Source organism: Oncorhynchus tshawytscha, linkage group LG30 (genome assembly GCF_018296145.1).
Source record: "Oncorhynchus tshawytscha isolate Ot180627B linkage group LG30, Otsh_v2.0, whole genome shotgun sequence".
NCBI lineage: Eukaryota > Metazoa > Chordata > Actinopteri > Salmoniformes > Salmonidae > Oncorhynchus > Oncorhynchus tshawytscha.
In genome coordinates, this window is record NC_056458.1 from 3,993,909 (window position 1) to 4,021,833 (window position 27,925).

The 27,925-nt window shown below is 42.3% G+C and overlaps 3 protein-coding genes across 7 annotated transcripts in view; 1 reads left to right on the top strand and 2 right to left on the bottom strand.

The window, feature by feature from the left end:
• hmbsa (hydroxymethylbilane synthase a) overlaps nucleotides 1-2,465 on the top strand; it is a 55,447-nt gene extending 52,982 nt beyond the window's left edge. For all 5 annotated transcript variants that reach the window (XM_024394822.2, XM_024394823.2, XM_024394820.2 and 2 more), the window contains 4 exons: nucleotides 700-819; nucleotides 1,068-1,121; nucleotides 1,356-1,442; nucleotides 1,684-2,465. In XM_024394822.2, coding sequence (XP_024250590.1) covers nucleotides 700-819; nucleotides 1,068-1,121; nucleotides 1,356-1,442; nucleotides 1,684-1,851 — 429 coding nt within the window. In that variant the 3' untranslated portion in view covers nucleotides 1,852-2,465. The remainder of the gene's footprint in view (nucleotides 1-699; nucleotides 820-1,067; nucleotides 1,122-1,355; nucleotides 1,443-1,683) is intronic.
• An 815-nt stretch (nucleotides 2,466-3,280) lies between these two features.
• On the bottom strand, nucleotides 3,281-3,958 carry LOC112228990 (histone H2AX). The gene has a single exon (XM_024394824.2). It carries the CDS (start codon nucleotides 3,878-3,880, stop codon nucleotides 3,452-3,454), a length of 429 nt encoding a protein of 142 aa, XP_024250592.1. The 5' UTR covers nucleotides 3,881-3,958; the 3' UTR covers nucleotides 3,281-3,451.
• An 18,382-nt stretch (nucleotides 3,959-22,340) lies between these two features.
• The window catches only part of c2cd2l (c2cd2 like), a 36,438-nt gene continuing 30,853 nt past the window's right edge, over nucleotides 22,341-27,925 (bottom strand). Inside the window, 3 exon segments of the mRNA XM_042309131.1 lie at nucleotides 22,341-23,533; nucleotides 23,852-24,077; nucleotides 24,351-24,484. Of these exon segments, the coding sequence (XP_042165065.1) occupies nucleotides 23,283-23,533; nucleotides 23,852-24,077; nucleotides 24,351-24,484 (611 nt within the window). The 3' untranslated portion in view covers nucleotides 22,341-23,282.

Consider the following 27,925-nt stretch of genomic DNA (forward strand, 5'->3'; position numbering starts at 1 on the left):
TACCGGGTCGGACCCCACTTTTCCTCCAGAACAGCCTGAATTCTTTGGGGCTTGTACCAAGAAAACATTCCCCACACCATTACACCACTGCCAGCAGCCTGTACTGTTGACAACAGGTAGGATGGGGCCATGCTGCTTTAATTCGTTTAAATTAACAGGTGTGCCTTGTTAAAGGTACATTTGTGGAATTTATTTTCTTCTTAATGCGTTTGAGACAATTAATTGTGTTGTGACAAGGTAGGGGTGGTATACAGAAGATAGCCCTATTTGTTAGGGCAAGAACAGTTCAAATAAGCAAAGAGAAATGACAGTCCATTACTTTTAGACGTGAAGGTCAGTCAATCCAGAAAATGTCAAGAACTTTGAAAGTTTCTTCAAGTGCAGTTGCAAAAACCATCAAGCACTATGATGAAACTGGCTCTCATGAGGACCAGCACAGGAAAGGATGGCCCAGAGTTACCTCCACTGCAGAGGATAAGTTCATTAGTTACCAGCCTCAGAAATTGCAGCACAAATAAATAAATGCTTCAGAGTTCAAGTAACAGACATCTCAACATCAGCTGTTCGGAGGACAATGCATGAATCAGGCCTTCATGTTCAATTTGCTGCAAAGAAACCACTACTAAAGGACACCAATGTGTCACAGGGAAATCACATTTTTGACTGCACTGAGACTTTAAGAGAGTCTGTATCCCCCAGGGTGCCCTTGCTGTGGAGGTGCGGGCGCGAGACTGTGACATCTTGGAGATGGTGTCTACCCTGCACCACTCAGAGACTGTGCTGCGCTGCATAGCAGAGAGGGCCTTTCTCAGACGCCTGGCAAGTTAACCATGCATTTCTCCATACACACGCCTGACAAAAACATAAACAAGACACTAGCTGGCAGCTGCACCTGCTGATGCCGAATAATTGTGGTTCAAAAGCTGCAGCTTATAGAACTGAATGTGTATTTTTCTTGCCTCACACAATCAATTTGTTGCATGGATCATAATTTGTGTGCATCAATATTACAAAGCCTTCTATATTATCACTCTGACCCTTGCTGCTTTGATCCTTTTTGTACACAGGAGGGAGGTTGCAGTGTACCAGTTGCTGTGAACACAGAAGTGAAGGACTCGGTGGTAAGGAAATAGTTAGACATCTAATCAGAATCAGGAATAGATGCAGAAACCACCAACCGTAGAGCTGAGCAGAATTACCTCTAAGCAGATTACTGTACTGATTTTATTCAGTCACTTCCAATGGCCTATTTAAAATAATCAGTAGACTGTCGAAATTATCTACAGATGGAAGTTTTCTGTAATTGATGAGAGTAGGTGTGCTCATGAGTTTAATGCTCTTTTCTCCTGTTCCAGCTCTCTCTGACTGGTGCTGTGTACAGCCTAGATGGAGCTGACAGCTTGAAGGAGGCCATGGAAACCAGTGTAGACCCAGGAAATAAGGTTGGGGACAGGACCTATTTTTATATGGCCATAATGCCATATTCTGAATGTATTATTTACTGTATGTGATATTTTCTGTTTTTGTATGGTGGTCATGCTTACGATTATCCTGGAATCTAAACTGATATGCTCAGTTTCAACATTGTGGTGAACGTTTGGATTTATGGCTAGTTTCATTTTATTCCTAGAAAGTGAATGTGATATTTTAGCCAATTGATTGTCTCCATTTTCCTCTTCTCAGTTAGTGTCGGCGGCAGACATCCAGCATGTTGGGGTTACAGCCCACAATGTGCCTCAGTGTGCCCAGGTAGCAGCTGAGAAGCTGGGGGTGGACCTGGCCGATCTCCTGCTCAGCAAAGGAGCCATGGAGATCCTGACCACTGCTCGGAAACTCAACGACGCACGCTAAGGCCCTCTCCACTCCTACAGCGGGTCCCAATTTGCTCCCTACCCCTTCCTATGGCTCTCTAACCTTTCGGCCAAGGGGAACAAGTAGGGAGCGGATTGGGACTGGCTGCCTACCACTGTGCAAGCCATCGTCAGCATCCAAGACCAGCAGAAGTCGGCAGGGTCTTGAATAATGTTTACTCTGAATATGTACAGATTCACCTCAGTTGTATTGTATAAGCTAAATGTATATGATTCTATTTATGTATGAGCTACTACTCTGGGTAAATACTAGGTGAAAATTTGTATAGATGCTGAGGGTTAAGAATGTACCAAACAAAGATTTCTGTGAGTATGACTGACCAACTCCACACACAGTATTACAACTGAACCGTATGACACATCTCAGGCAAGGCCCCTGGCCTTTTTTTAATCACTTTTCTAAGCAAGAACAAAATGATGTTCAAACCTGGAATATATTGACAGCAAGAGAATGTTGTCACAAGTGAATATATAACTATCAACTCTTACTGGAAAATGTCTCATACCGATAGTGCCATGTTTGTATACATTATGTGCTTTCTATGAAGCCTTCATATCTGCTTCAGCTCTATAAATACCGACCAGTTGTACTGAGTGATTAGTGCTTTTTGAGGTCGTTTCAATTACTTAAAAGTTGTACATTAAATGCAGTAACAGACTAAAACAAGTCCCATGATGGTGACTGCCCATCAGTTTACCAAACGTCGTGTATATTACTTGTTTGATATTTCATTTGCTGAGCTATTTTAGTTACTGAAGTGCATACTTTTGTCAATACCAACTATCAGATAGAGCTCATGTATCCCTCTTGAATTATGTCTGTAGCAGGAGTAAGAGAAACAGACCGCGTATGCGCTCAATGGATAATGGTCATTGTAGTTAATTACCTTCTGCGTTAAACTGTATAAAACTACAACTCCCTAAATCCCTATTTGGGTTTGAGCTGATTTCTCTAGAGAAACTGCGCACAGGAAGAACGAAATGGAATTCAAATTGAACCGATGTAGGTCAGTTATTCGTTTAATTGCTCAGCACTACCAACAAGGTTGTTAGATAATTCAGCTGCAGGAGTGCGGCTCCTGAACACTTCATTGGGTACAAACTACACAGCCTTTGTTTCATCAGATTGTCGAGTCCACGCGAACCTGTCACATCGAGATGTAGAGACACAGTACATAGTTATCTAGTTCATTTGTGGTCTGGACAAACTAGGCAAAGGTAATCGCCATGGCATGTCCTTTGAGAACTACGATTGGTATATTGGTTAGCCAAGTTCCCCCAACAGCAGTGTAATGGCTATTGTTAGCATGCTCAACCCTGTCGCAAACACTTAAGGTTAGCCCTCTCAAACAAACATTGATTTTACACACTTGTTTAACCTTCGAATGGATACAAAACGTGACAAGATGTATCAAAAAGAACATTTATTGCAACCTAAAGAATTTTAAGCGCGAAAAAAACAGCACATTTTCAACAAAGGAAAATAGGAATGGAAATTTAACAATTTTCAGAATGTGTGGGTGGCCCTTAAAAGGGCCTTTTGGTTGAAGAGTTCGGTGGAGGTTTATTTAAATCGCCAACTAATATTCTTGGGACTGTGAGGAAGCCTTCTTTCCCGCCTTCCCGCTTGGTGCAGCGGCCGCCCCTGTCTTCTTTGGTAGCAAAACAGCCTGGATGTTGGGCAACACACCTCCCTGGGCGATGGTTACACCGCCGAGTAGTTTGTTCAACTCCTCGTCGTTACGAACGGCCAGCTGTAGATGGCGGGGGATGATACGGGACTTCTTGTTGTCCCGAGCGGCATTGCCAGCCAACTCGAGGATCTCAGCCGTCAGGTACTCGAGGACAGCAGCCATGTACACGGGAGCACCAGCACCTACTCTATGAGCGTAGTTGCCCTTCCTCAGCAGACGATGGACACGACCTACGGGGAACTGAAGACCAGCGCGGGAGCTGCGGGACTTTGCCTTAGCGCGGGCCTTTCCTCCGGTTTTGCCTCTTCCAGACATGATGCAGATTCTCAAGACTCAGGGGTAACAGAGATCAAACAGGCTGTGGTTCAAGGAAATAATGAACGCTAAAGGAACTACTGCGGAATATAAACACTGCAATTTAATCCCGCCTTCAAATCCTATTGGATATTGAAATGAGAAGGCGCATATAATTGGCTTTGAGAGGTAACTGCTTGAAAGAGATGAACCCTCATTGGCCTGAATTTTCTGTGCATATCAGAGTAGTTGACGACCGTGTTTGATTGGTTTGTTGTGTTTATCGCTGTTGTCATTGGATCACATTGCTCTCTCAAATTTGGGGGGAAATGTCACGCCAATCAAATATCCTCCCTCCCTATTTTAATTTTTGGTGGAAAGCCAGCAGTCTATGAAGACGAAACAATTATTTGTTACATGAATCAGCGTGTTTGTAGCAAGGTATATCACAGATGAATAGGGCAAAGTATATTTTGGTAAACAACTAATTGTTGGGGAGCGGGGGTAGAGCTACTGCTACCAACGATAGAGAGAAATATTAATGGCGTCTTTTTGTAGGCAATGAATGGTTCGTTGGACAAAGCCTATGAGGAAAATGGATGGTGTTTTTGGATGAACGCCGTTCGGTCTATGGTTAACACAGGTTTAGGTATCTTATGTTTTGTTCTATGAGGTATTCTTCATCTAACCTAACATTTTTGAATTTTGAAGAATTTAGAATATGTAATAATACAAACAAATCACATATGCTTCATAATTCGTAAAGGTCATGTTAACTGACTGCCATTATATCATAGATCAAAACAAAGAAGATCTCATAAGCACGGTGGGAAATTTAACTTTTTCTTTCAACAGCCAATGTGGTAGGTAACGTTAGATACAAAAAAATCTAGCAGCCACTCAGATTTTTACCTATCAAAATAATATTTTGCTCCATAATTACACAAAGAAAATACATAAACAACGGTGAGCACGCTTTCTAATGTTTAAAAGATGAGATGTATTACTATTAATAGGGTATAATGTTTAATAACATTTTTGTGACCTGCCTCAATGTGTTAAAATAAATTATTTATTTAAAATCCAATAATAATAAGATAAACATCAAGAATCAACAAAGTGCATGCCCTTCCACAAAAGGCTGAGTGATACAGCTTATTCATTATTATTATTATCAATGATGTTGCTCTTGCTGCGGGCGATTCCCTGATCCACCTCTACGCAGACGACACCATTCTGTATACTTCTGGCCCTTCCTTGGACACTGTGCTATCTAACCTCCAAACCAGCTTCAATGCCATACAACACTCCTTCCGTGGCCTCCAACTGCTCTTACACGCTAGTAAAACCAAATGCATGCTTTTCAACCATTCGCTGCCTGCACTCGCACGCCCGACTAGCATCACCACCCTGGATGGTTCCGACCTAGAATATGTGGACATCTATAAGTACCTAGGTGTCTGGCTAGACTGAAAACTCTCCTTCCAGACTCATATCAAACATCTCCAATCCAAAATCAAATCTAGTCGGCTTTCTATTTCGCAACAAAGCCTCCTTCACTCACGCTGCAAAACTTACCCTTGTAAAACTGACTATCCTACCGATCCTCGACTTCGGCGATGTCATCTACAAAATAGCTTCCAATACTCTACTCAGCAAACTGGATGAAGTTTATCACAGTGCCATCCGTTTTGTTACTAAAGCACCTTTTACCACCCACCACTGCGACCTGTATGCTCTAGTCGGCTGGCACTCGCTACATGTTCGTCGCCAGACCCACTGGCTCCAGGTCATCTACAAGTCTATGCTAGGTAAAGCTCCGCCTTATCTCAGTTCACTGGTCACGATGGCAACACCCACCCGTAGCATGCGCTCCAGCAGGTGAATCTCACTGATCATCCCTAAAGCCAAAACCTAATTTGGCCGCCTTTCCTTCCAGTTCTCTGCTGCCTGCGACTGGAACGAATTGCAAAAATCTTTGAAGTTGGAGACTTTTATCTCCCTCGCCAACTTTACACATCTGCTATCTGAGCAGCTAACCGATCGCTGCAGCTGTACATAGCCCATCGGTATATAGCCCACCCAATTTACCTACCTCATCCCCATACTGTTTTTATTTTATTTACTTTTCTGCTCTTTTGCACACCAGTATATCTACCTGCACATGTTCATCTGATCATTTATCACTCCAGTGTTAATCTGCTAAATTGTAATTATTCACTCCTATGGCCTATTTATTGCCTACCTCCTCATGCCTTTTGCACACAATGTATATAGATAATTTTTTCCCCCACTATGTTATTGACTTGTTTATTGTTTACTCCATGTGTAACTCTGTGTTGTTGTCTGTTCACACTGCTATGCTTTATCTTGGCCAGGTCGCAGTTGCAAATGAGTACTTGTTCTCAACTAGCCTACCTGGTTAAATAAAGGTGAAATAAAATTAATACAAAAAAATTATAGTTCAGGGGTCTATGATGATTTTTTTTTTTTTACAAGGATAGGGCCTACGTGATGTGCTCTGAATTAGAAAGGTAGAAGCACACAAATAAATCTAGGAGAACAATGACAATGACTAAAACTTAATGAATAAACATTTTGGAGAGTGATCCATAATCGAGCACAATCATTAGGTGAGCCAAAAACATTTCAGGGGGTCCGTGGTAACGACAGTTAATGAAATTGTAACTCCAGTTCTATGAGTGGCGGGGAGCCCCATAATGCAGCTCTGCTCTTGTTGGTTTACCCTGCTGCTGAGGCAGTGAGTAGCCTGAGAAATGTATTATGCACACACCTGCAGCCAATGGGTGTACAGGTGTCCCTAAATATGGGGATTGCCTCCCCACATTCAGCCTCCGCCTCCTGAAAATGATCTTCAGCGAGACTGGGTTGGCAAGGCCTTAAGGCCCATGGGGCTCTGCTCCACATATAGAGCTGGAGTTACAACTTCAATAACTATTGTTCTATATCGTGGAGCTCCCCCTCTGCTCCTATTGGTTTAAGGCGGAGCGAAACGCTCCCTAATGTACTCCCTGCCGAGCCCAACACTTCCCACGTAATGACAAGGTTGGTCCTAGCAATAGCTGTGACCGAGTCCAATGGCGGACTGGCCGTCAGGAGCACCGGGACATTTCCCGGTGGCCTGAGGGTCATTTTGGCCTGCGGTGAATAGTCAACTTGACCAGCGATAATATTGCAAGCAGGAATGAGTTGACGGAGAAGCCAAGCATCAAGCGCTACACTCTCTCGCTGCAGTGTCCCCACACCAAAAAGGACATCAGGTCTCTCCGCGACGCACATAGCAACCGTCTACCTGCTGCTCTACCGATTAACATTTTAGATAAGTCGCACGGTGAAATGGACGGTCAGAAAAGGAAAGGTGGAGCAAAGAGGGAGAGAATAAAAAAGAGAAAGGCCCTTGCCACAGAGGCAGCTAAATGCTGCAAAATAAACTACATGTTCGCTAGTAAGGGAACAGGTCAGTCAAAACCACTAGCTAAAACACACACACACGACACCCAGCATGGCTAGCTAAGTAGCCTAGCTAATAATGGTGACATAACGGCCGGTAGGCTAAACAGTTTGCACGTCTTCGTGGAGTAATTATATCATAGCAATTAGTGCAGCATAGCGATCATAATATGACATTTGAAGGCAATATGTTTAAACTAGTAAAAAATAGTAAACCTAGACATGGACTTGCCAGCATTCGGTCATGACTCATGCCACATAAACTAGGGAATCTGCACATACACTGTACAGAGAAACAGGCTACAGTAATTTTCTTTGCAAAGGTGAAGAAGGAAGCAGCAGCAGCACTAGAGATTCAGGTGCTCCTGCAGAACTGGAGATGGTGGTCAGTTCAGAGTCAGACTCAGAGCAGGAACCTTCAGGTACAACTTAAAGGCACAAACCTAAACATGTAGGCTATGATTTTAGATTATTATGTGCTGTATTTATGAGATTATCAGTAGGACTGTAATCGGGGGCATACCTTGTACATTTGTATGTGCTATGATTGGTGTATTCCTAGTGAGTTTTTGAGGGTGCACCCATAGCCATAGCATACCTTGAAAACTCAGTTTTCAGATAGGCTACTTGTTGGTCAGTCCCAAATGTATTTTGTCATGTGGATAACTTTCTTCCCAGATGAACATAGTGGCCAAATGTATAACTAGTTTGGTACCCGTTGCATCAACAAATAGGGTTAGCCTACAAAATTAGCGGTTTGGTGGTGTGCATGAACAGGTTGGCCTGGGATGGAGTCAAATTCCCGGCCTGAATTATTGTTTCAGTCCGCCCCTGACCGAGTCCCACAGTACAGTAACACAAGGTCTCACAATATACTGTGTCCTCAGTAAATCTGCAACACTCAGTCTAAGGCAAAGCCAATGACTAGTGAACAGACAACTAGAATATGAGACACAGCTAATCTGAACAAGCAGATAGATAGTGCTCCAATATCCTGTCAAGAAAAACAGACCCACCAGAGAAGTGACACAAAGTGTCACCCTACACTGTGTTTTCGGTAACCCACCACACTCAATCTGAGGAACACAAAGACTGGTGGGTAGAGATGCAGGACATGAGCTGAAATTAACTGAACCAAGCAGACGTTAATTAATGCTCTAATATCCCTTATAACAACTGGTACTACAGTGTTTGCAACACAAGGTGTCGCCCTACAGTGTGCTTCTAGTAATCCGCCTCCCCTAGTCTTAAGGAAACCGAAGACTAGTGGGCTGAAAAGTAATTACACAGCCCAACTGAACTGAACAAGCTGACAGTTACCTCTCCAATATTCCTTCAATAACTGACACTCAACAGTGATGCAAATCAAGGTGTCGTCCTTCACCGTGTCATCAGTAAATCCACCACACCTAGTCTGAGGAATAATCCACAGACTAGCGGGCAAAGAAAAGGACGACCTGAACCATCAGGCAGTTTGCATTCCAATATTCCCGCACAACTGATATTACAGTGAATCGTCACAAGGTGTCACCCTAGACCGTATTATCAGTAAATCCGCTTCACTCAAAAAACATCAACCCAGAAACTGTACTGCACATGCAGACAGTTAATATATGATGATAGGTAAAAGAGTATATAAAACATGGGCAAATACTGAACTGAACGCTCAGACAGTAATAACGCTCCAATGTAATTTCAAAGATTGGTATAATAGTAATGTAATACAAGGTTACAAATACTATTTCCCTCATCATTCTGCCCCAACACAGTCTTAAACTGTTGGCATATAAAAAAATACATGAACTCTACCACTGAACGTCAGTCAGGAGACAAGTCTCATATGTCACTCTAATAGCGAAAAAGCGGGCCTCTTGGGAACATGCCCATTGACCCAGCATCTTTCTCCTTTAGTTCAAGTCCTCCCATCAGCAACACTGAGTACGGACTGAGCCAGAGAGTTGGAAGACATATCTGAAAGATAGAAACTAATAAAAGGGGACTGTGACGACCAGGATGCCACCGGGCAAATATCCTCTATCCCTGTTCCTCTGAAAAGAGCAGCAGAAGCCACAACTCAATCGGTGGACTGGGCTCTTCTACCCAGAGGCAATGGACGCTCTGCAGCCTCATAAGCCATCTCAATGCTTTCACAAAGCCAATGAAACTGACGCTGTTTAGAGAGTGGTCTACCGAGTGCCGCAGCACCGTGACACACAAACAGCTGGGGGGATGACCTAATGGCCGCCGTGCGCTCCAAGTAGTACGCCAAGGCACAGGCGATGAACAACATGCGGAGGGGTAGAGAAGGCCCACAAATCTACAATCTGTTATCTGTATGAAATCTTAATAGAGGTTAGGACCTAACACTGCCCTGCTCTGATTGCCATTAATGGCAAGGCGGTCGGGCCTCATCTAAAGAGCGCACAAATCCCTGACACGCTTAGCAGTGGTCAGAGTGAGTAACAGTGCCATCTTCAAAGAACATTTTGAAGGGGATTTGGTTCAATGGCTCGAACGGAGGCTTACAAAGCGCTTGGAGTACCAAAGTCTTATCCCACTGAGGGAGCGTGGCTCTAGGCATTGGCCGAAGCGTTCCCAATAGGATGCATTTCACTAGTGGGTGACTGAAGACGGTGTCTCTGCCAAAACCCTCATGACAAGCTGAAATCGCCACCGCGAACACCTTAATAGTGACGGGTGAGCACTGCTTATCAAATATACACTGTAGGAATGAGAGGACGCTCTCAACTTGACAGGACACGGGTCAACGTTCTTTGTGACGCACCACTGTGAAAACACGTTCCTGGATGTGGAACTGGCACGTGAGCCCTGTATGGTTCTGATCCCTGCATCAGATAACCCACAGCACTCTAACCTGTTCCTCTCAGGAACCAGACCATCAGACCACTCAGCCTCCTGCCTGAAACAACGTGTCCTATTGATGTGGAATGGGACGAGGCGGCGAAATCAGCATCTGAATCATCTCCGCAAACTATGGAGCCCCTGAGCGATCGGGAGCTATCAATATGATTGACAACCCGCCTGAACTCACCAGAGCTAGTAGCAGGAGAATGGAGGACAGTGGTGGAAATGTTTACAGGAGAACATATCTTACATTACTCATCTCATATGTATATACTGTATTCTATACCATCTATTGCATCTTGCCTATGCCGCTCGGTCATCGCTTATCCATATATTTATATGTACATATTCTTATTCCATCCCTTTACTTAGATTTGTGTGTATTAGGTAGTTGTTGTGGAATTGTTAGATTACTTGTTAGATATTACTGCAAGGTCGGAACTAGAAGCGCAAGCATTTTGCTACACTCACATTAACATCTGCTAACCATGTGTATGTCACCAATAACATTTGATTTGATTTGTCTAGCTGTATACACAGGTAGACAATCCTGTTGACTGGGCCAAGGTACGCTCTCCACAATTCACATGAACCCCAAATGTGTGAGATGAATCATCATCTGTGTTGTGTGTGTGCGATCGGCATCTCTGCTGACGGGGCATGCACCAGTAGGTCGTCCAGGTAATCCAAATCCCTTATCCCCTGGCAATGCAATGGTTCTATTGCCACCTCCACGCATTTGGAAAAGATGCGAGGTGCCAGGGCGTACCCAAACAGCATCCTTGTGTATTCGTATGCCACCCATTGAAAGGCAAAACGGATGCACCGGCACATGAATGTATGCGTCCTTCAGGTCTATGCAAAAGTCTTTCGTATGGACACATCCCAGCAGACATTTTGTTGTGAGCATTCCGAGCATTCATTTGGCTACGCTCTTGTTGCGAATGCGTCGATCCAGTATCGGCCTCATCCCCCCCCATCTTTTTTTGACACTAGGAAGTAGAGTGAATATAGCCCGCTGTTCCTTAGCTCTCATGAAACCACGGTGACCGCATCCTTCGCCAAAAGTTCTGTGATCTCTGCAACGAGCGGTGACTTTTTGGTGCGATTTCATTACCGTCTACACGAACCCCGTAAATGGGGAGGGGTCCAGCGAAATTGGATGGTATAACCCTTCTCCAGCGTCTGGTCCAATAATAATGACAAAGCGGGAGAGTGCGAAGCTTTGGTGCATTCAGTAGGAAATGCCTGTAATCCCCTATAGCCCTTTCCGCCGCTGTCCGCCGACAATAAAGCGGCGGTACATCCCAAGGCGGGCCTCCCATGAAAGGGAGAGGGAACAATAGCGTATTCTGTGAGAAACGGGGTGATGACAGATTGGTTATACGTGTAAACTTGCTGTCCAAGCCCTCCGTGATTGCAGCACGGGTCTGTACTGCACTGACAGAGGCGCTCGCTTGAGTCAGAGCGCCGTCCCCCAACAGGGATTGCGTCACCTGACCAGAAACGGGCTGTGTATGCAGGCTGTTATGTGAAACCCGAGCCACCTTGCTCATAGGAGACTGTGTCGTGAGGTTTTTATGAAGTGTAGCTCTGGGGTCATTAAAGGTGTCCGCCCTGCTACCTTGTCATTAGCCCTACTCAAACCAACCTTGTGTGAGTGCTAAACTACGCACCCGTGGTGGGCAGTCCTACAACCAGAGGGGTGTGTGTATGTGTGTGTGTGTGTGAGTGAGAGAGAGAGAGGTTCAAAGTCATCTCTTTATGGAGCAAACAACACATAGGCTCCTCCATCCCAAGGATCGGACCCTTTTAAAAAAAAACGCCTAAAATGACATACCCAAATCTTATTGTCTGTAGCCGAGGACATGAAACTAAGGATATGCATATTCTTGATACTGAGAGTACGTCCTCTTGAGGGATATCCTCCTGAAAAAAAAGGATCCGTGAGGCCACTCCTGGCATGCTGTGGTCCCAAACCCAAGAAACACAGGTCGCGTGAGTCCACAAACACCTCCATTGAAGAGCAGCGACACTGAGCTCTGATTGAGCTTTTGGCGGTGTTAATTTCCAACCCTGCTCCTAAACTTGTGTTAACTTCAGACTTTATTTTCGCCGTTTATTCCAAAACGTTTTTCTTTCCCTATTTATTTCCCCCAAAGGGATGGCTGAATGAACCAGAGGTAATTTATTTCCCGGTTTTAAGACTACAAACTGGCGAGCTCTATGCCGCGTTCAAAACAACTGGGAACTCGGAAATCTCTAACTTCAGTGTGTTCAAAATAACTGGGAACTCAGAAAAAAACGAGCTCCGACAGGGGAAAATCTTTTTGAATGGTCATCCAACTCGGAATTCCATGTTTCAAGCTCTGATCACCAACATCATGATATGACCTCGTTTTTTTTTACAGAAAAATACAAGGTCGAATCATGATGTCAGTGATCTTCAGGTCGGAAAGTCAGAGCTCTAGAAAGAGGCCTGAGTTCCCGAGTTGGATGACCTTTCTTTGAAAACGATTTTTTTGTCCTTAGTTCCTAGTTGTCTTGAACGCACTGAAGTCTGAGATTTCCAAGTTCCCAGTTGTTTTGAACATGGCACCAGTTGTCTTGAAAGCACCACAAACCCGCAAAGTAGGCTTAGTCTTGCTATGCTTTCAAACCTGCAGTAAACATGCACGAGAGAAACAAACCATTTTAGCTTCTCATGCATTGAAAAATGCATCCTTTCAATGTATCCCCCCTCCTCAACAAAAACAGAAGAATTTAAAAAATGTATAGGCCTACAGAAGTATGAATGGGTGCAACACCCTTACGGGTATGATACACTAGCACAGGATGCAGCACGGTGAAACACAGCTTCCCATTCATTTCAATGGAAGGAAAGTGGAGAGGGCAGGGGACCTTTGGGCGGTGTGAAGGTAGTGTGGGAGGCGGTGAAAAATATACACTTTTCCCAACATTATGCAAATCACCAGCGGCGACTGCTGGGCGATGACCAATCATATCGAGTGGTTGCCATGACAAATTTGATGCTATGCGACCCAAGGCCGGAGACTTTCTTCAGCAAAGATGGCAGACAAAAATACTAGAATGGAAGCAAATGTAAGTGATTATAACATCATGATGAATCATGCAAAAAATGTACAGTTGACAGGAATATGTTAGTTAATGTAGAGACAAACAATTATGCATATTTTTTTAATCATAAAGTTCATTTATGAAAATCGCAATTTAGTAAACTAGCTTACATTAACATTAGCCAGCTGGTTGGCTAGCTTTATGGGTGTTTTGACATGAGTATGAAATTGTAATTCTGGTTGTTTCATGTTTTAGGGACTCCTGAAACAACCAGCAAACCAGGCTGTCATCTTGTGAAACAGTGGATCTAAAGAATCTTGCTAGCTAAAGCATTTACTGCAAATTGAATGTACAAGTTTGTAAGCTTTCCTGCTGATATTTGCTATGCAATGCAGATAGATTAAATAACGTAGCTAGCTATGTTCTTGCTTATTGTGCAGTGTAAGATTTTTTTAAATTACCTGTATGCCTATGGATGTGTAGCTAGCTGTCTTGCCGACCTGTGTTTAGACCCAAACGTTCGGTATACATATTAGTTCCAAGCCTAGCTATGAACCTCAGTCTTCCAGTCTTTGTATGATGCTGTGTCTGCATGTATGTATTACAATTATACACTTCAACAGTGTTTACCAATTTGGTCCTGGGACATCAATGGTTACACATTCTAACTAATAGACTAGAAACAGGATTTTACTAGTTAATGGCTTTGTAATTAATATATACAGAAATATAATTGTTTTAAACAGTACACTACACTACACACTACACTATGCATCATGTAAATACTCTAAAACGAGTTCATCTCAATATCTAATGCCCTTCATCTGCATTGATCTGATAAACAGGATAGGTGTCGTATTTCATCAAATTAGACTATTTCAACCAGTAGAGAATGTGAAACTCCTTATTGAAAGTTCATTATTCAAGTGTTATGAATACATGCATTATAAATATTATAATTGTAATATTATAAATACATGTTCAATCTGTACTTCTGTTGTGCATTATAAAATCCAGAAGAAAGAGGTGGTGAGAGAGGTGTAAAAGACAGACAGGGAAAGAGGTAAGAACATAGGAGCAGGGAAGGCAGCATATGATTAATGAATCACAGGGGTTGGCATCCTCTCACATCAAAACATATTCTGCAGACGAGAGAGATGGAGAGAGAGCGAGCATGTTTAAGCCTTGTTTTTATTTTTTATTCTAACATTGTTAGTCATCATAATAATCAGGAGGTGAAATGCAAAACTGACCTTGGATCATTAATTCTAGGACTACTGCATCTATCTGTACTTCAATGTAAAGCATCTCTAACAATACTTCCTGTTGACCTGACCAAGTGACCTCTCACCTCTGATCATGAAGTGCCCTCTATGTAGATAGTTCAGATGTGGGAGGGGTTCACCGACACAGCTGATAACCTAGGGGAGAGAGGGATGAAGTGAAGGAGAAAGACTTATTGAGAAAATAAGGTAGTTAAAGAGACAGTGTTCAACAGGAATCTGTGTGTGTGGCCTCACCTGGTGTCCACACCACACTAAGTGGCTGCAGAGTACTTTATGCTGAAAAACATGAACGGACACACGAGGACAAATAATATAGCGTAGTTATAGAAAAAATGAAGTGTCTTACTATTCTCCATGGTTGGCCCTCTTGCCTATTCTTTTAAGGTAGAAAAAAAACATAGTTATACACACGAGCCTGCTTAGTGCACAACACAATCCATCAATCAGATTGATACATGAGTGTGTAGGTGTGGGTTATAGGGTGTCTAATTGTTCTACATTTTTTCAATATGGGTGATTTTTTTTTGTTTTTGTACAGACCCTTACCTAAACAGCACCCTCACCTGAGAAGTAGAAATCAAAGGGAGAGAAACTGAGAATTGAATAACTGCAGTTGACATAGCTAAGTAAATGGAAGAAGACTCTTATTGCAATGTGAATGACTCTTACAATAGCCTTTGGTTGTGCATAGTGTGGTCTATGGTGTTGCCAGGGAACAGCACCCTCTTTGAAGAAGTAGGAGGTGAAGATCTCCTGCACACGGATTGCCTCTCTTGCTGTGTTGTTGGACCCCATCCTTGAAACATCCTGCAGAGCAGCAGACTTCTCCTCTGGCACACGACGGCGAGCTGCAGATCCCCTCCTGGATCTCGTGTCCAACTTCATGAAGTTATGCAGGACACGGGTAGCCTTCACACACCTGAATTTCTCCAGGAGGCAGTCCCAGATAGCCCTGGTCACCCAACATTGCAGTGCCCTACAAGGTAACTGTAGGCAATCGTTTTGAAGGAATCTCCAGTTACAAGGTATCTAGGAATATGGAAGGCAATGTAATTATTTGACTTTTACATCACCAGGTCATTGTGGAATACTAAAGTATAATATCCCTGATAACAAATCATGATAACATTGGATTGATAGATGCATGGGCACACATATGTGCATATGATAATAACAGGATCCTATCAAGGATAGCATCACAAATTAATACATAAATACCACTTGAAGCTGGATGATAAGTTGATCATTTGAATCAGCTGTGCAGTGCTAATGCAAAAACAATAATGTGTACCCCTTTGAGTCCCCAGGACCAGGACTGAGAACCACTGCTCTTCATTGGGACCTCTTCATATGTAGACAGGCTTTCATAGCTCTCTTTATCTGAGGACAGAAAACCTCACAAGAAACAGACTTCATTATAGCCAAATTACACCGCACTGAATATTATGTTACTATTATCTCTGTCCTCACTTTTAGGGACAGGAACTACACAAAAGTAACGTTTACCTGCCCTATCCAGAATAGCCTACTCTCTCACTTTGACAGTTGGGGCTGCTATCCTTTCACCCTCCTCCATGGCTGTTAGCTAGCTACCTACAAATGCATTTGGAGTTAGTTTTTTTACAGTGATAAATACATCAAGATAGCTAGCTAATATGAAGTTATGTAGCTGGTGATATTTAATTCACTTAGCTAGCTATCTATACAGTATGTGAAGTTGCTAGATAGCTGACGTAAACTCACTCAATTTTGTACATCGCCTTGGTCTGTACAATTGACCTTATTTTAGCGCCCCAAAAACGTAATACTTCCAGATCAACTGTAATGTCAATACCATTGTAAAGCACAATTTCTCCCCTTTCCAACAGAATCAATTAAATGACCCCCACGTTGCCCGTTTCTGCATGATTCAAGAAAACAATGAGCCCTGTCGGATCTTTTTAAAAATGGGGGGTGGGGAAGCGAAACTAATGCGTGATAGTGAGAAGGAGAGATGTTGTGTGGGAAAATAGCTTTTTTTCACTCAATCTGTCCAACTTATCATCTTATCGCCTCTAAAATGTAAGTAAAACACTATAAAGAGTTTATATTATTTGAAGGTTTGTGTCGAATTTGAATCAGGTTTTTAGGGCGGTGCTAAAGTGATCTTAGAAGTAAACGGTGGCTTTGAGAATGATGATTGCATGCAATGATGAAACAAAAAATGACTAGGTATCCCCCCGTCACTGTCCATTTTTTGTTTTTAAAGGATGAGAGAAGTGCTACACCTGGTGGAGAGAGATTGTAAGACTGAAATAGTTGCTTTATGTGCTGTACGTTAAGACATGACACATCACGAAGTAACGGAGGGTCCATTTTTTTCAACTTTTCTCCAATACTATAGAGCCATTACCATGTCGATCAACACTTGAATAGAAACGTAGTTCACACCCCCAATTTTGAAGTCAACACAGTCGCTACAGTCTCATTAGTTTTCTTTGTAGCCTCGTGTGAATGTTACGGTTGCGCACATTTGTATGGAAGCTAACCAGCTAGCTCATTTGAGCTAGCCTGCACTGTAGCTAGTTAGCTAATAATACCTCTTTTTTAAAAACATTTTCGAAAAGTATTTACTTACTTGAATAGGTTCTCCCAGCCATGTGGACAATTGGAAACAGGGCAGCAAAGTGTTTATCACCATAATGTTTTAGAGGATTTTACTATTGAACTATGTACCCATTTAATAACCAGACCTTCATACATACTTGCTATGCTGAATTCTTGATGCACAATCGATCATGGTGCCAGCAAGCGAGTCACAATGGGCGGCCTAAACGGCACGTGGCAATTTACCGCAATCTAGTGTACATTGACCGTTTACAGGTTGGGTTAACAATTCAAGCAAAGTAGTTTTGTCTTTTCATTGCTTGTGAGTCATAGATTTGCTGCCACCTAGGGGCTACTCCTGAGGTAGCTGGGTATATAGGGTAGGTCAGATCTGGTTTTCTTTGTAGCCTCGTGTGAATGTTACGGTTGCGCACATTTGTACGGAATGGGGTGAGTTTACGTTATATAAAATGCATTATTTATTTTCCATAAAAAAAGATTATTATGTCTGCACAGCCATCTTGTTAGTTTGGAATCTGTTTTGGAACATAATCTGCTCACCCCGCCTGCAAAAAAAGTATCCCTCAAAGAAAAAAATGTAATGTGTCCCTTGATTAGATGGTTAAATGGGCTAGGTATGGGCCATCGCCTGCCTCCATCACTTATGGAAATTGTAGTCTCTCTGTAGACATTCACAGGAGACGGCATCACAGGAGTTTGGTGACACCTTAATTGTGGATGACTGGCTCATGGTAATGACCGGAGCAGCATCAGTGGAATGGTATCAAATACATCTAACACATGGTTTCCAAATGTTTGTTGCCATTCCATTTGCTCTGTTCCAGTCATTATTAGGAGCTGTCCTCCCCTAAGCAGCCTCCACTGGTCGGCATGTTCACTGGGCAATCTCCACCGTCTCTGTCATTGTACCCCCAAGCGAAAGTGAAACTTTGGGGCTCCTTTCTCAGTCACACATTTAGCCTAGTGTGGTAGTGGTACACATGTCTATGGGATTATTAACAAGGCATCAGTCCTCTATTGGACAAAAATAGTATTCTAAGAATATGTGGTTTATGTGATATTTTAGGAATAACTCTTAAGACTAAAATAGGAACAATAGTAATAGTTGACTTATCTGAAGGTATGAATTATTTTGAGAATCAATTGAGAGTTCTTTACCAGAATAACAAGACAAACACAATGTATTTATACAATCAACATTTAATAACACTAATCTAAATATTCACAAACATAATGAGAATGATCATGAAAAGTTAGGAAATAGAATGAAAGACAAGAATTGAAGAGCTTGAGATCCTGAACATGAAATGATGTTATTCTCAGTCTGTGATCAAAGTCCATTGTGGCTTCTTGATTGTTCAGGCTGCATGTGAAGAACAAAGGAAGATGTCCTTTCTTCTTGAGTTGGGGTTCCTCCTTTAGTCCGGAGTTGGTGTCCTTATGCTTGTTGCTTTTCTCTGTTGACTCCTTGCTTGAGTTGCAGTGGCTGTGCTCTAATAGTATTCTCCTTCTTTCCTTGAAGAAGGTTAGCTCAAGTGTGCCATTCAGGCTACACTAGCTCTTTTAACTCTCCTCTTCTTCTGAGCCTTTTTAGTGCATGGGCACTTCAGTCCCAATTTCAAGTACAATTCCCTAAAAAATGTACTTTCCCCCTAATTTATCAGTTACCAGTTTTGGACATTAAAAGGCAAAGACCAGGGCCTGTCGTCAGCTTGCTGGAGCTCGAGGTGCTTATTCCTCCTTTGGGTCCAGAGTTAAGAGAATGAGAGAAAGGGGAGCATTACTTTTCTAGTCCTGCCAGGTTACATGGTATCCTAGGCATCTAGAGCCATTATTACAACCCATTGTCTTGGAGGTAGAGAAAGTATTTTGGGGAGGAAATTTAAAGTTGGTCAATTCAACATAATGTTCAACATACAGTATGACATTCAAACAACACATCCCTACACTAGAACTGTGACAAATGATGAGTATCAGTGTTTTAAAAAATACATTTATTTCAAATAAATTAAACATTTAAAATGATCACATCATACTTTATAGGCTTCAAATAGAAAGGATCTAGCTCGCCCCTTCTTGCTGGTTCTGCCCACTGACGAATTTGTTCTCATTGGAAATGACAGGCTGTGGTCTAGTTTGGGTTAGTTAAACTTTTTTTGTTTGTTATGGGTCCTTAATGCACATTTGTTCCTTGTAAGGAGAGGGACCTATGTACCGAATTTATGACACTACATCACACAGGCAGAGGGGCGTGAGCTTTCAAAGTTTCCATTTTCAATTGTTTATTATAGCGCCAAGTGTGCAATTGGCATGGCATGAGACGGTGGGGCCCATGGCCCTTTACCATCCTACAATGTTGTACCAGCATGGCTTACCGTTTCACAGGAATTTGATTTTTTTTCCACCAAATTGCTTGAACCCCTAAAAAAACATATAGCTCCTTCAGAAAGTATTCACATCCCTTGACTTATTCCAAATTGTGTTACAGCCTCAATTTAAAATGTATTATATTGAGGTTATCTGCCACTGATCTACACACAATACCGTACAATGTCAATGTGGAATTTAGTTTTCAGCTTTAGATTTTATTTTGTAAAAAAATTCTAAATTGAGTCAATATGTATTCAACCCCTTTGTTATGGCAAACCTAAATACGTTCAGGAGTAAAAATTTACCCCACAGCCAACCAAATGGTGCAGTAGTCTAAGGCACTGCATCACAGTGCTAGCTGTGCCACTAAAGATCCTGATTCGTGTCCAGGCTCTGTCGCAGCCGGCCGCGACCGGAGACCCATGGGCTGCGCACAATCGGCCCAGTATCGTCCGGGTTAGAGGAGGGTTTGGCCGGCAGGGATGTTCTTGTTCCATCACACAATAGCGACTCCTGTGGCGGGCTGGGCACAATGCACGCTGACACTGTCTCCAGGTGTACGGTGTTTCCTCCGACACATTGGTGCGGAAGGCTTTTGGATTAAGCAGGCATTGTGTCAAGAAGCAGTGCGGCTTGGCTGGGTTGTGTTTCGGAGGACGCACGGCTCTCGACCTTCGCCTCTCCCGAGTCCGTATGGGAGTTGCAGCGATAGGACAAGACTAAACTACCAATTAGATACCACGAAATTGGGGAGAAAGGGGTAATAAATTAAATTAACCCCACACATACAGATAATTGTAAGGTCCCTCAGTGCATCGCATGAAGGGTATCTATTGGTAGATGGGTAAAGAATTTTTTAAAGCAGACACTGAATATCGCTTTAAGCATGGCAAAGTTAATAATTACACTTTGGATGGTGTATCAATACATCCAGGCGTCCTTCCTAATTCAGTTGCTGGAGAGGAAAGAAACCTCTCAGAGATTACACCATGAGGCCAATAGTGATTTTAACTGTTACAGGCCTCCCGAGTGGTGCATCGCAGTGCTAGAGACATCACTACAGACCCAGGTTCAAACCCGGGCTGTATCACAACCGGCCCGTGATTGGGAGTCCCATAGGACAGCGCACAATTGTCCCAGCGTTGTCCGGGATAGGGGAGGGTTTGGGCTTTACAAGTCGGCCATCATTGTAAATAAGAGTTTGTTCTTAACGGACTTGCCTAGTTAAATAAAGGTTAAATAAATCAAATCAAATAGAGTTTAATGGCTGTGATAGGAGAAAACTGAGGATGGATCAATAATATTGTAGTTACTCCACAATACTAACCTAAATGACAGAGTGAAAAGAAGGAAGTCTGTACAGAATACAAATATTCCAAAACATGCATCCTGTAATATTTCCCAAAAAGTTGGCAAAGAAATTAACTTTTTGTCCTAAATTCAAAGCATTATGTTTGGGGCAAATCCAACAAAACAGATCACTAAGTACCACTCTTCATATTTTCAAGCATGGTGGGGGCTACATCATGTTATGAATATGCTCGTCATCTGCAAGGACTAGGGATTTTATTTTTTCAATAAAAAGAAACGGAATAGAGCTAAGCGCAGGGAAAATCATTGAGGAAAACCTGGTTCACTCTGCTTTCCAACAGACACTGGGAAACAAATTCACATTTCAGCAGGACAATAACCTAAGACACAAGGCCAAATATACACAGGAGTTGCTTACCAAGACGACATTGAATGTTCCTAATTACAGTTTTGACTAAAACGGCTTGAAAATCTATGGCAACACTTGAAAATGGCTATCTAGCAATGATCAACAACCAACTTCACAGAGCTTGAAGAGTTTAAAAAATAATAAATATTGTACAATCCAGATGTACAAAGCTCCTAAGAGACTTAACGCAAAAGTCTCAGCTGTAAATCGCTACCAAAGGTGATTCTAACATGTATTGACTCAGGGGGTTGAACACTTGTCGAATCAAGATATATAAGTGTTTGATTTTTTATTAAGCTTTGAACAATTTAGATTTTTTCCCCCCGCACTTAAATCAATTTGAATCCCAATGTGTAGGGGTGTGAATACTTTCTGAAGGCACTGTATGCTGTTATACATTGTCTTCAGACAAGCTGTAACTTCAAGTAGTAATGTTTATGGGTTTCAACCAACAAAAAAGTGATGTTACCCCAGTGACAATTTCATAAAGAAAACGTAATAATGTGTGTTACTTTACTTGGCAAACAGTACTATGTTATGATGATTATGGGAGTCGGTCTTAAAGAGTAGAGGTGGGGCAGGAGTAACAATATTTCCTTGTCTATTACTACTGAACCACATTCCCTTACTATAACATCAAATATACTTTAGGGATACACAATACAAATTCTGAGTGGATGGCAAAATAATTGTCTTACAAAACGCATATGCCAATACTGTACAAGATAACTACTTTTATGTACATCTTTACACTACCCTATGTTCTGTGCGTGACAACGCATGTCCTGGAGGACTGTGACATCTTATAAGCTCAACTTGAATTAAGGAGCAACAATCTTGCATTACAGGGGAGAAAGTCATAACCATCTGACCATCTTTTTTTATTACCTCAACCATGATAATTCCCTGATATTAATATTAAGAGGACTCAATCTGTATATCATTTACCATTCAACTATTAAAGATATTTATGGCATATCCTCCATCAATAATTCTGACCCAGAGAATGTGTAACGTTAGTACTCAGGTGATTGAGGTATTTCAACTTGCCTAGTAGATACAAATTAAAAAGGGTCTGAGCTGATCATTTAAAACAGTTTGCCTTTTTTATAACAGTTTGCCTTGAAGATTTCCCTTTCTAAAAAAACAAAATACGAAACACAGACATAAGTATGCCTGCATTTGGTTTTTGTACAACTTACAATTATGAACAACATTGTTAAAACATAATGTATAAGCCACTATGAATGTCAACATTACCACTTAAGACCTATGCGAGGGGTTGATATTTGTTCTTCAACTAAGTTTGTTATTTAAGATTACATTTTACAACTAAGCAGGAAAGAAAGATAAAGTCATGTCTCTACTAGGCCTACATAATGCAAACCACCAAACGTGAACCAATATTTTGGGGGGAAACAGAAGGATAATCATGTGAATCAGAGAGCAAACAATACAAATACCAATAAAATTAACACCAGAAGAAGCTGTCAAGTGCTGTAAACAATCCGATAAAGTGCAACCAAGAAAATCATATTTTTAAATAAATTGATTTGGAAGAGGCCACACTCACTCTACCTACTGCCCCTTTAGTGTTGAATTGCAACATCTTCAAGTTTATTCTTACTTTCGTTATCCCCCTTTACCCCCTTTAAATCCACCAGAGCAACAGAGGCTCCTTCTGAAAAGAAATGGCTTTGATAATAAGCAAACAGTCCCTGGATCCATCTATCTGTCCCTGACGTGTGCGTTTCTTATCCAGAGGAAAATGAGTCCTATCAGAGGTAAGAGATGCAGGATAGGTAACCACCAACCTGGGGTGTACGTGTTCTGCCTGCAAAAACTAGATACAAGTGGCAAATTTGGGTTCCTCATCAGATGGTGAAAACAGAGGAAGAAATGGTGGGACGGGATGACCAAGCCAGGGCGATTTCTGGGTCCACGGCAACAGTAGCCTACTTCTAAGTCTCTGGAAGGCGGTAGCAAAATGCCATTAGCCATCCGCTATACACCATTCAATTGTCTATCAGTTGTCTGCTGTGCTCGGCCCTCCATTGGTGGCACTGGCTTTGTCCTTCGACTTCGACTTGAAGGAGAAGCGCTTGATGAGTCGTCGGGAGAAGCTGCCGGACTTCTTACGCACAATGGTGCCAGAGGCAGAAGAGGCAGAGACACTGGCCAGGTTGGAGAGGTCCTCGTGGGATTGGCTGAAGGTTGGGTCCTTCTTTCGGTGTCTTGTACGGAATAGTAGCTTGGTTCCGCTGCGGAGGAAGCCCACTAGAAGAGCGTAATAGAGACAGGAGTTACATCATGGTGTATTATGGTGATTTGGAAAATACAATATTGATATTGCAGTTTACATAAATACCGTAAATTTATATCAAAACATTTACATATTCATTTACATCCATATCTAATTATCCTCGTAAGATGATGCAAACCACAACACAATTTCCTCTTATCGTATTTTCTTGATTCTATAAAATACTGTACATTTCCAGAGAGAAGTACTCAGGACAGCCAGAGTATCTCTCCATGGAGATTGAGTAGAATTGGTCTGAAGCAGGCCCAGCCAGGGCTCTGGCAGCCTGGTACCTTTATGGTCTTTGAGGCTGCGTGTCTCCAGGGCCCCAGTGGAGCCCGTTTCTGACTCCACGTCATCGACAGACGGCCGCTCAGACACATCCGAGGGCGTGGTCTCGTCTGCTTCCTGATGTTGCCCCGCCCCATAGTAGTTGGAGGCTCCTCCTCCCTGCAGGGCAGCATCCATGGCTGCAGCGTAGCCACAAGACAGGCCACAGTCATCCTCCGAGATGGGAACCTGAGGTATTAAATTCATTTAAATTTCACCCACAGGAGACAGACACTGAGGCCCAAACTACAGTACTTCTATTTGAGCCTAATGAAACTAATGTCCTACATGATTACAAAACCTAAATGTAACAATATGTATATACAGTATGTACACAATATATGTATTCCTAGCTACTCCAGCACCAGACCCATCAGCGCAGTGTGTTGTGAGATTGGCAGAGAACAGCTAGCTGCTCTAGATTCTATTTCTATGGTTTGGACACCACTGTTTGTTTCTAACCTTTGACACGCCAGAGATGATGAGCGTGCTCCGTTTAGTGGGAGTCTTCTTGGACACCTTGCTGGCGTTCTCCGTCAGCTGTCTTATAGCCGTGTCAGCCACCGGGTCCAGCCCATTAGACAGGGGACTATCAGCTAGACACAAACAGTCACAAACACACAGTCACAAAACACTAGTCATACACAGTTGTTCCTCAATTAAAAGTTGAAGTTATGCCGCAGCACATTTGAGGTAAACTGTGGCAGGTCGTGGTAGACCGCATCACACCATATCAAGGGGGAGTTAGAATGCTGATTTGCTTTTGGTTTCTCTCCCTCTCCTCTCTCTTTAAAAAACAGACAAATTAAATAGTGCAGTCAGATTTAACATGTTAAATTCATAAGCACAAATAAGAATAAATGGAGAATGTTTCTATTGTGACAATAAGATGTGGGCAGTAGACAAAAGAAAAACATAAATAATTCTAAAATAACAAACTGGCTTTAATTACCACAGTGTGGAAAGGGTAATACTTCTAGTCTATATAAAGTGAGTTTCTTAAGGACTAGAGTCATTCTTTTCTGATGTGAAGAAGAAACTGAATGAAAGAGTACAGGGAGGAAAAACTGACAGGCAAGTCATCTGTATGGGCCTCATTTATGCACACTGTATTAGGCAATTACACTGAACAAAAATATAAACGCATCATGTAAAGTGTTGGTCACATGTTTTTAATGAGCTCAAATAAAAGTTCCCAGATATGTTATTAACAAATTTGTTTACACCAGTTAGTGAGCATTTCTACCAAGTTCATCCATCCACCTGACAGGTGTGGCATATCAAGAAGCTGATTAAACAGCATTACACAGGTGCACTTTGTACTGGGGTAAATAAAGGTCACTCTACAATGTGCAGTTTTGTTACACAACACATTGTCACAGAGGTCTCAAGTTGAGGGAGCGTGCAGTTGACATGCTGACTGCAGGAATGTCCAACACAGCTGTTACCAGAGAATTGAATGTTCATTTCTCTACCATATGCCGCCTCCAACGTCATTTTAGAGAATTTGGCAGTACGTTCACTCGGTCCCACAACTGCTGACCACGTGTAACTATACCAGCCCAGGACCTCCACATCCAGCTTCTTCACCTGCGGGATCGTCTGAGACCTGCCACTTGGACAGCTGATGAATCTGTGGGTTTGCACAACCGAAGAATTTCTGCAAAGCTCTCAGAAATCGTAACAGGGAAGCTCATCTGCGTGCTCATCGTCCTCACCATGGTCTAGAGCTGACTGCAGCTTGGCGTCGTAATAAACTTCAGCGGGAAAATGCTCACCTTTGATGGCCACTGGCAAGCTGGAGAAGTGTGCTCTTCACGGATGAATACCGGTTTCAACTGTACCGGCCAGATGGTATGACGTCTTGTGGGCGAGCGGTTTGCTGACGGCAACATTGTGAACAGAGTGCCGCATGGTGGCGGTGGGGTTACGGTATGGGCAGGCATAAGCTATGGACATTGAACACAATTGCATTTTATCTATGGCAATTTGAATGCACAGAGATACCGTGACGAGATCCTAAGACCCATTGCTGTGCCATTCATCTGCCACCATCTTCTAATGTTTCAGCATGATAATGTCAAGGATTTGTACACAATTCCTGGATGCTGAAAATGTCCCAATTCTTCCATGGCCTGAATACTGTGACCGCCTCCCACTCTGTCTGCCAAATTCTCTCTTTGCTCTTGCTTTCCTTAACAGGATGTCAGTTGGTGGAGCTGGGAGGGTGGTGAGCGACATGGGACACACCTGGGCCCGGGTGTGTCCTGGGATAAATACACCTCTTCCCCATTCATTGAGGAGACTCTCTCCATGCAGACACACTGATTTTGGTTGTGGCATTTTTGTGACTGTTTTGTTTGTCTGCTTTGGCACCTTTCAACACCCCTCATTATCACATTTATGGATGCAACCACTCACTTACACGACTGATTACTGACTACACACACACCATTGTTAATTGTATTTACGTTACTTCAGTTAATAAATATATTTTTGTTATTCCTAATCTCCACGTTGTCTCCTCTTGCTACGGACTTCAATACTCCCCAGACATGTCACCCATTGAGCATGTTTGGGATGCTCTGGATCAACATGTACGACAGCGTGATCCAGTTCCTGTTAATATCTAGCAACATCACACAGCCATTGAAGAGGAGTGGGACAACATTCCACAATCAACATCCTGATCAACTCTATGCAAAGGAAATGTGTGGCGCTGCATGAGGCAAATGTTAGTTATGCCAGATATTGACTGGTTTTCTGATCCACGCCCCTACTTTAAAAAAAAGGTATCTTTGACCAACAGCTTAATATCTGTATTCAGATTTGAAGGATGGCGCAGGGAAATACAGGGAAATTCTTGAGGGAAACCTGTTTCAGTCTTCCAGAGATTTGAGACTGGGACAGAGGTTCACCTTCCAGTCGGACAATGACCCTAAGCATACTGGTAAAGCAACACTTGAGTGGTTTAAGGGGAAACATTTAAATGTCTTGGAATGGCCTAGTCAAAGCTCAGAACTCAATCCAATTGAGAATCTGTGGTATGACTTAAAGATTGCTGTACACCAGTAGAACCCATCCAACTTGAAGGAGCTGGAGCAGTTTTGCCTTGAAGATCCCAGTGGCCAGATGTGCCAAGCTTATAGAGACATACCCCAATAGACTTGCAGCTGTAATTGCTGCAAAAGGTGGCTCTACAAACTATTGACTTTGACATAATATTTTTGCCTTATTTCTTGTTTGGTTCACAATAAAAAATATTTTGCATCTTCAAAGTGGTAGGCATGTTGTGTAAATCAAATGATACAAACCCACCCCAAAAAAATCTATTTTAATTCCAGGATGTGGGGCAACAAAATAGGAAAAATGCCAAGGGGGGGAGAATACTTTCGCAAGCCACTGTAGTAATCAAACATCTCCGGTGCTGCAGCAAGAGCTCATTCGCTGTCATGCTCTGTTGTGGTATAAAAAAAATATAGATATATTCTGCCTGTCTCCAGTTATGTAAAATGATGCAGAATTGCATGAAATGCATTTATGAAAAGCAATTTTTTTCCTCGGACCGCAAATAACATGATAGATTCATGCAGTGCTTTTATTATAATGGATATCATTTCACCCCTACCCTTGTCCACAGTGGTCTGTGAATCCACAACCTTCTGGCTACTTTGCTATGTAATGCTTACAAAATGTAGAACAGTTTCTAAAACTGCATATCTAAGGCTCTGGTCTATCAAAGTGCTATCCCATTTATGTTTTAATTATTACACTGACTGTAGGTCTATAACCTCTCACATAGTCTTAATATTAACTCCTGCAGAATTAAGCATTTCTTGCAGTAAAATAATACACAAATTGTACATTTTCACTCGGGAACAAGAGTGAAGATATATGATTTCTTTCTTTAAGCATTAAGCTTGAGAGAATGTGAATGCACAGTTAGGGACCATCAGCATCATAAAAGCTGATAGTATTTCAACCACATAATATATGCAAACTGAAATCTCATCAGAAACATGTTGGATCGTTTTCAC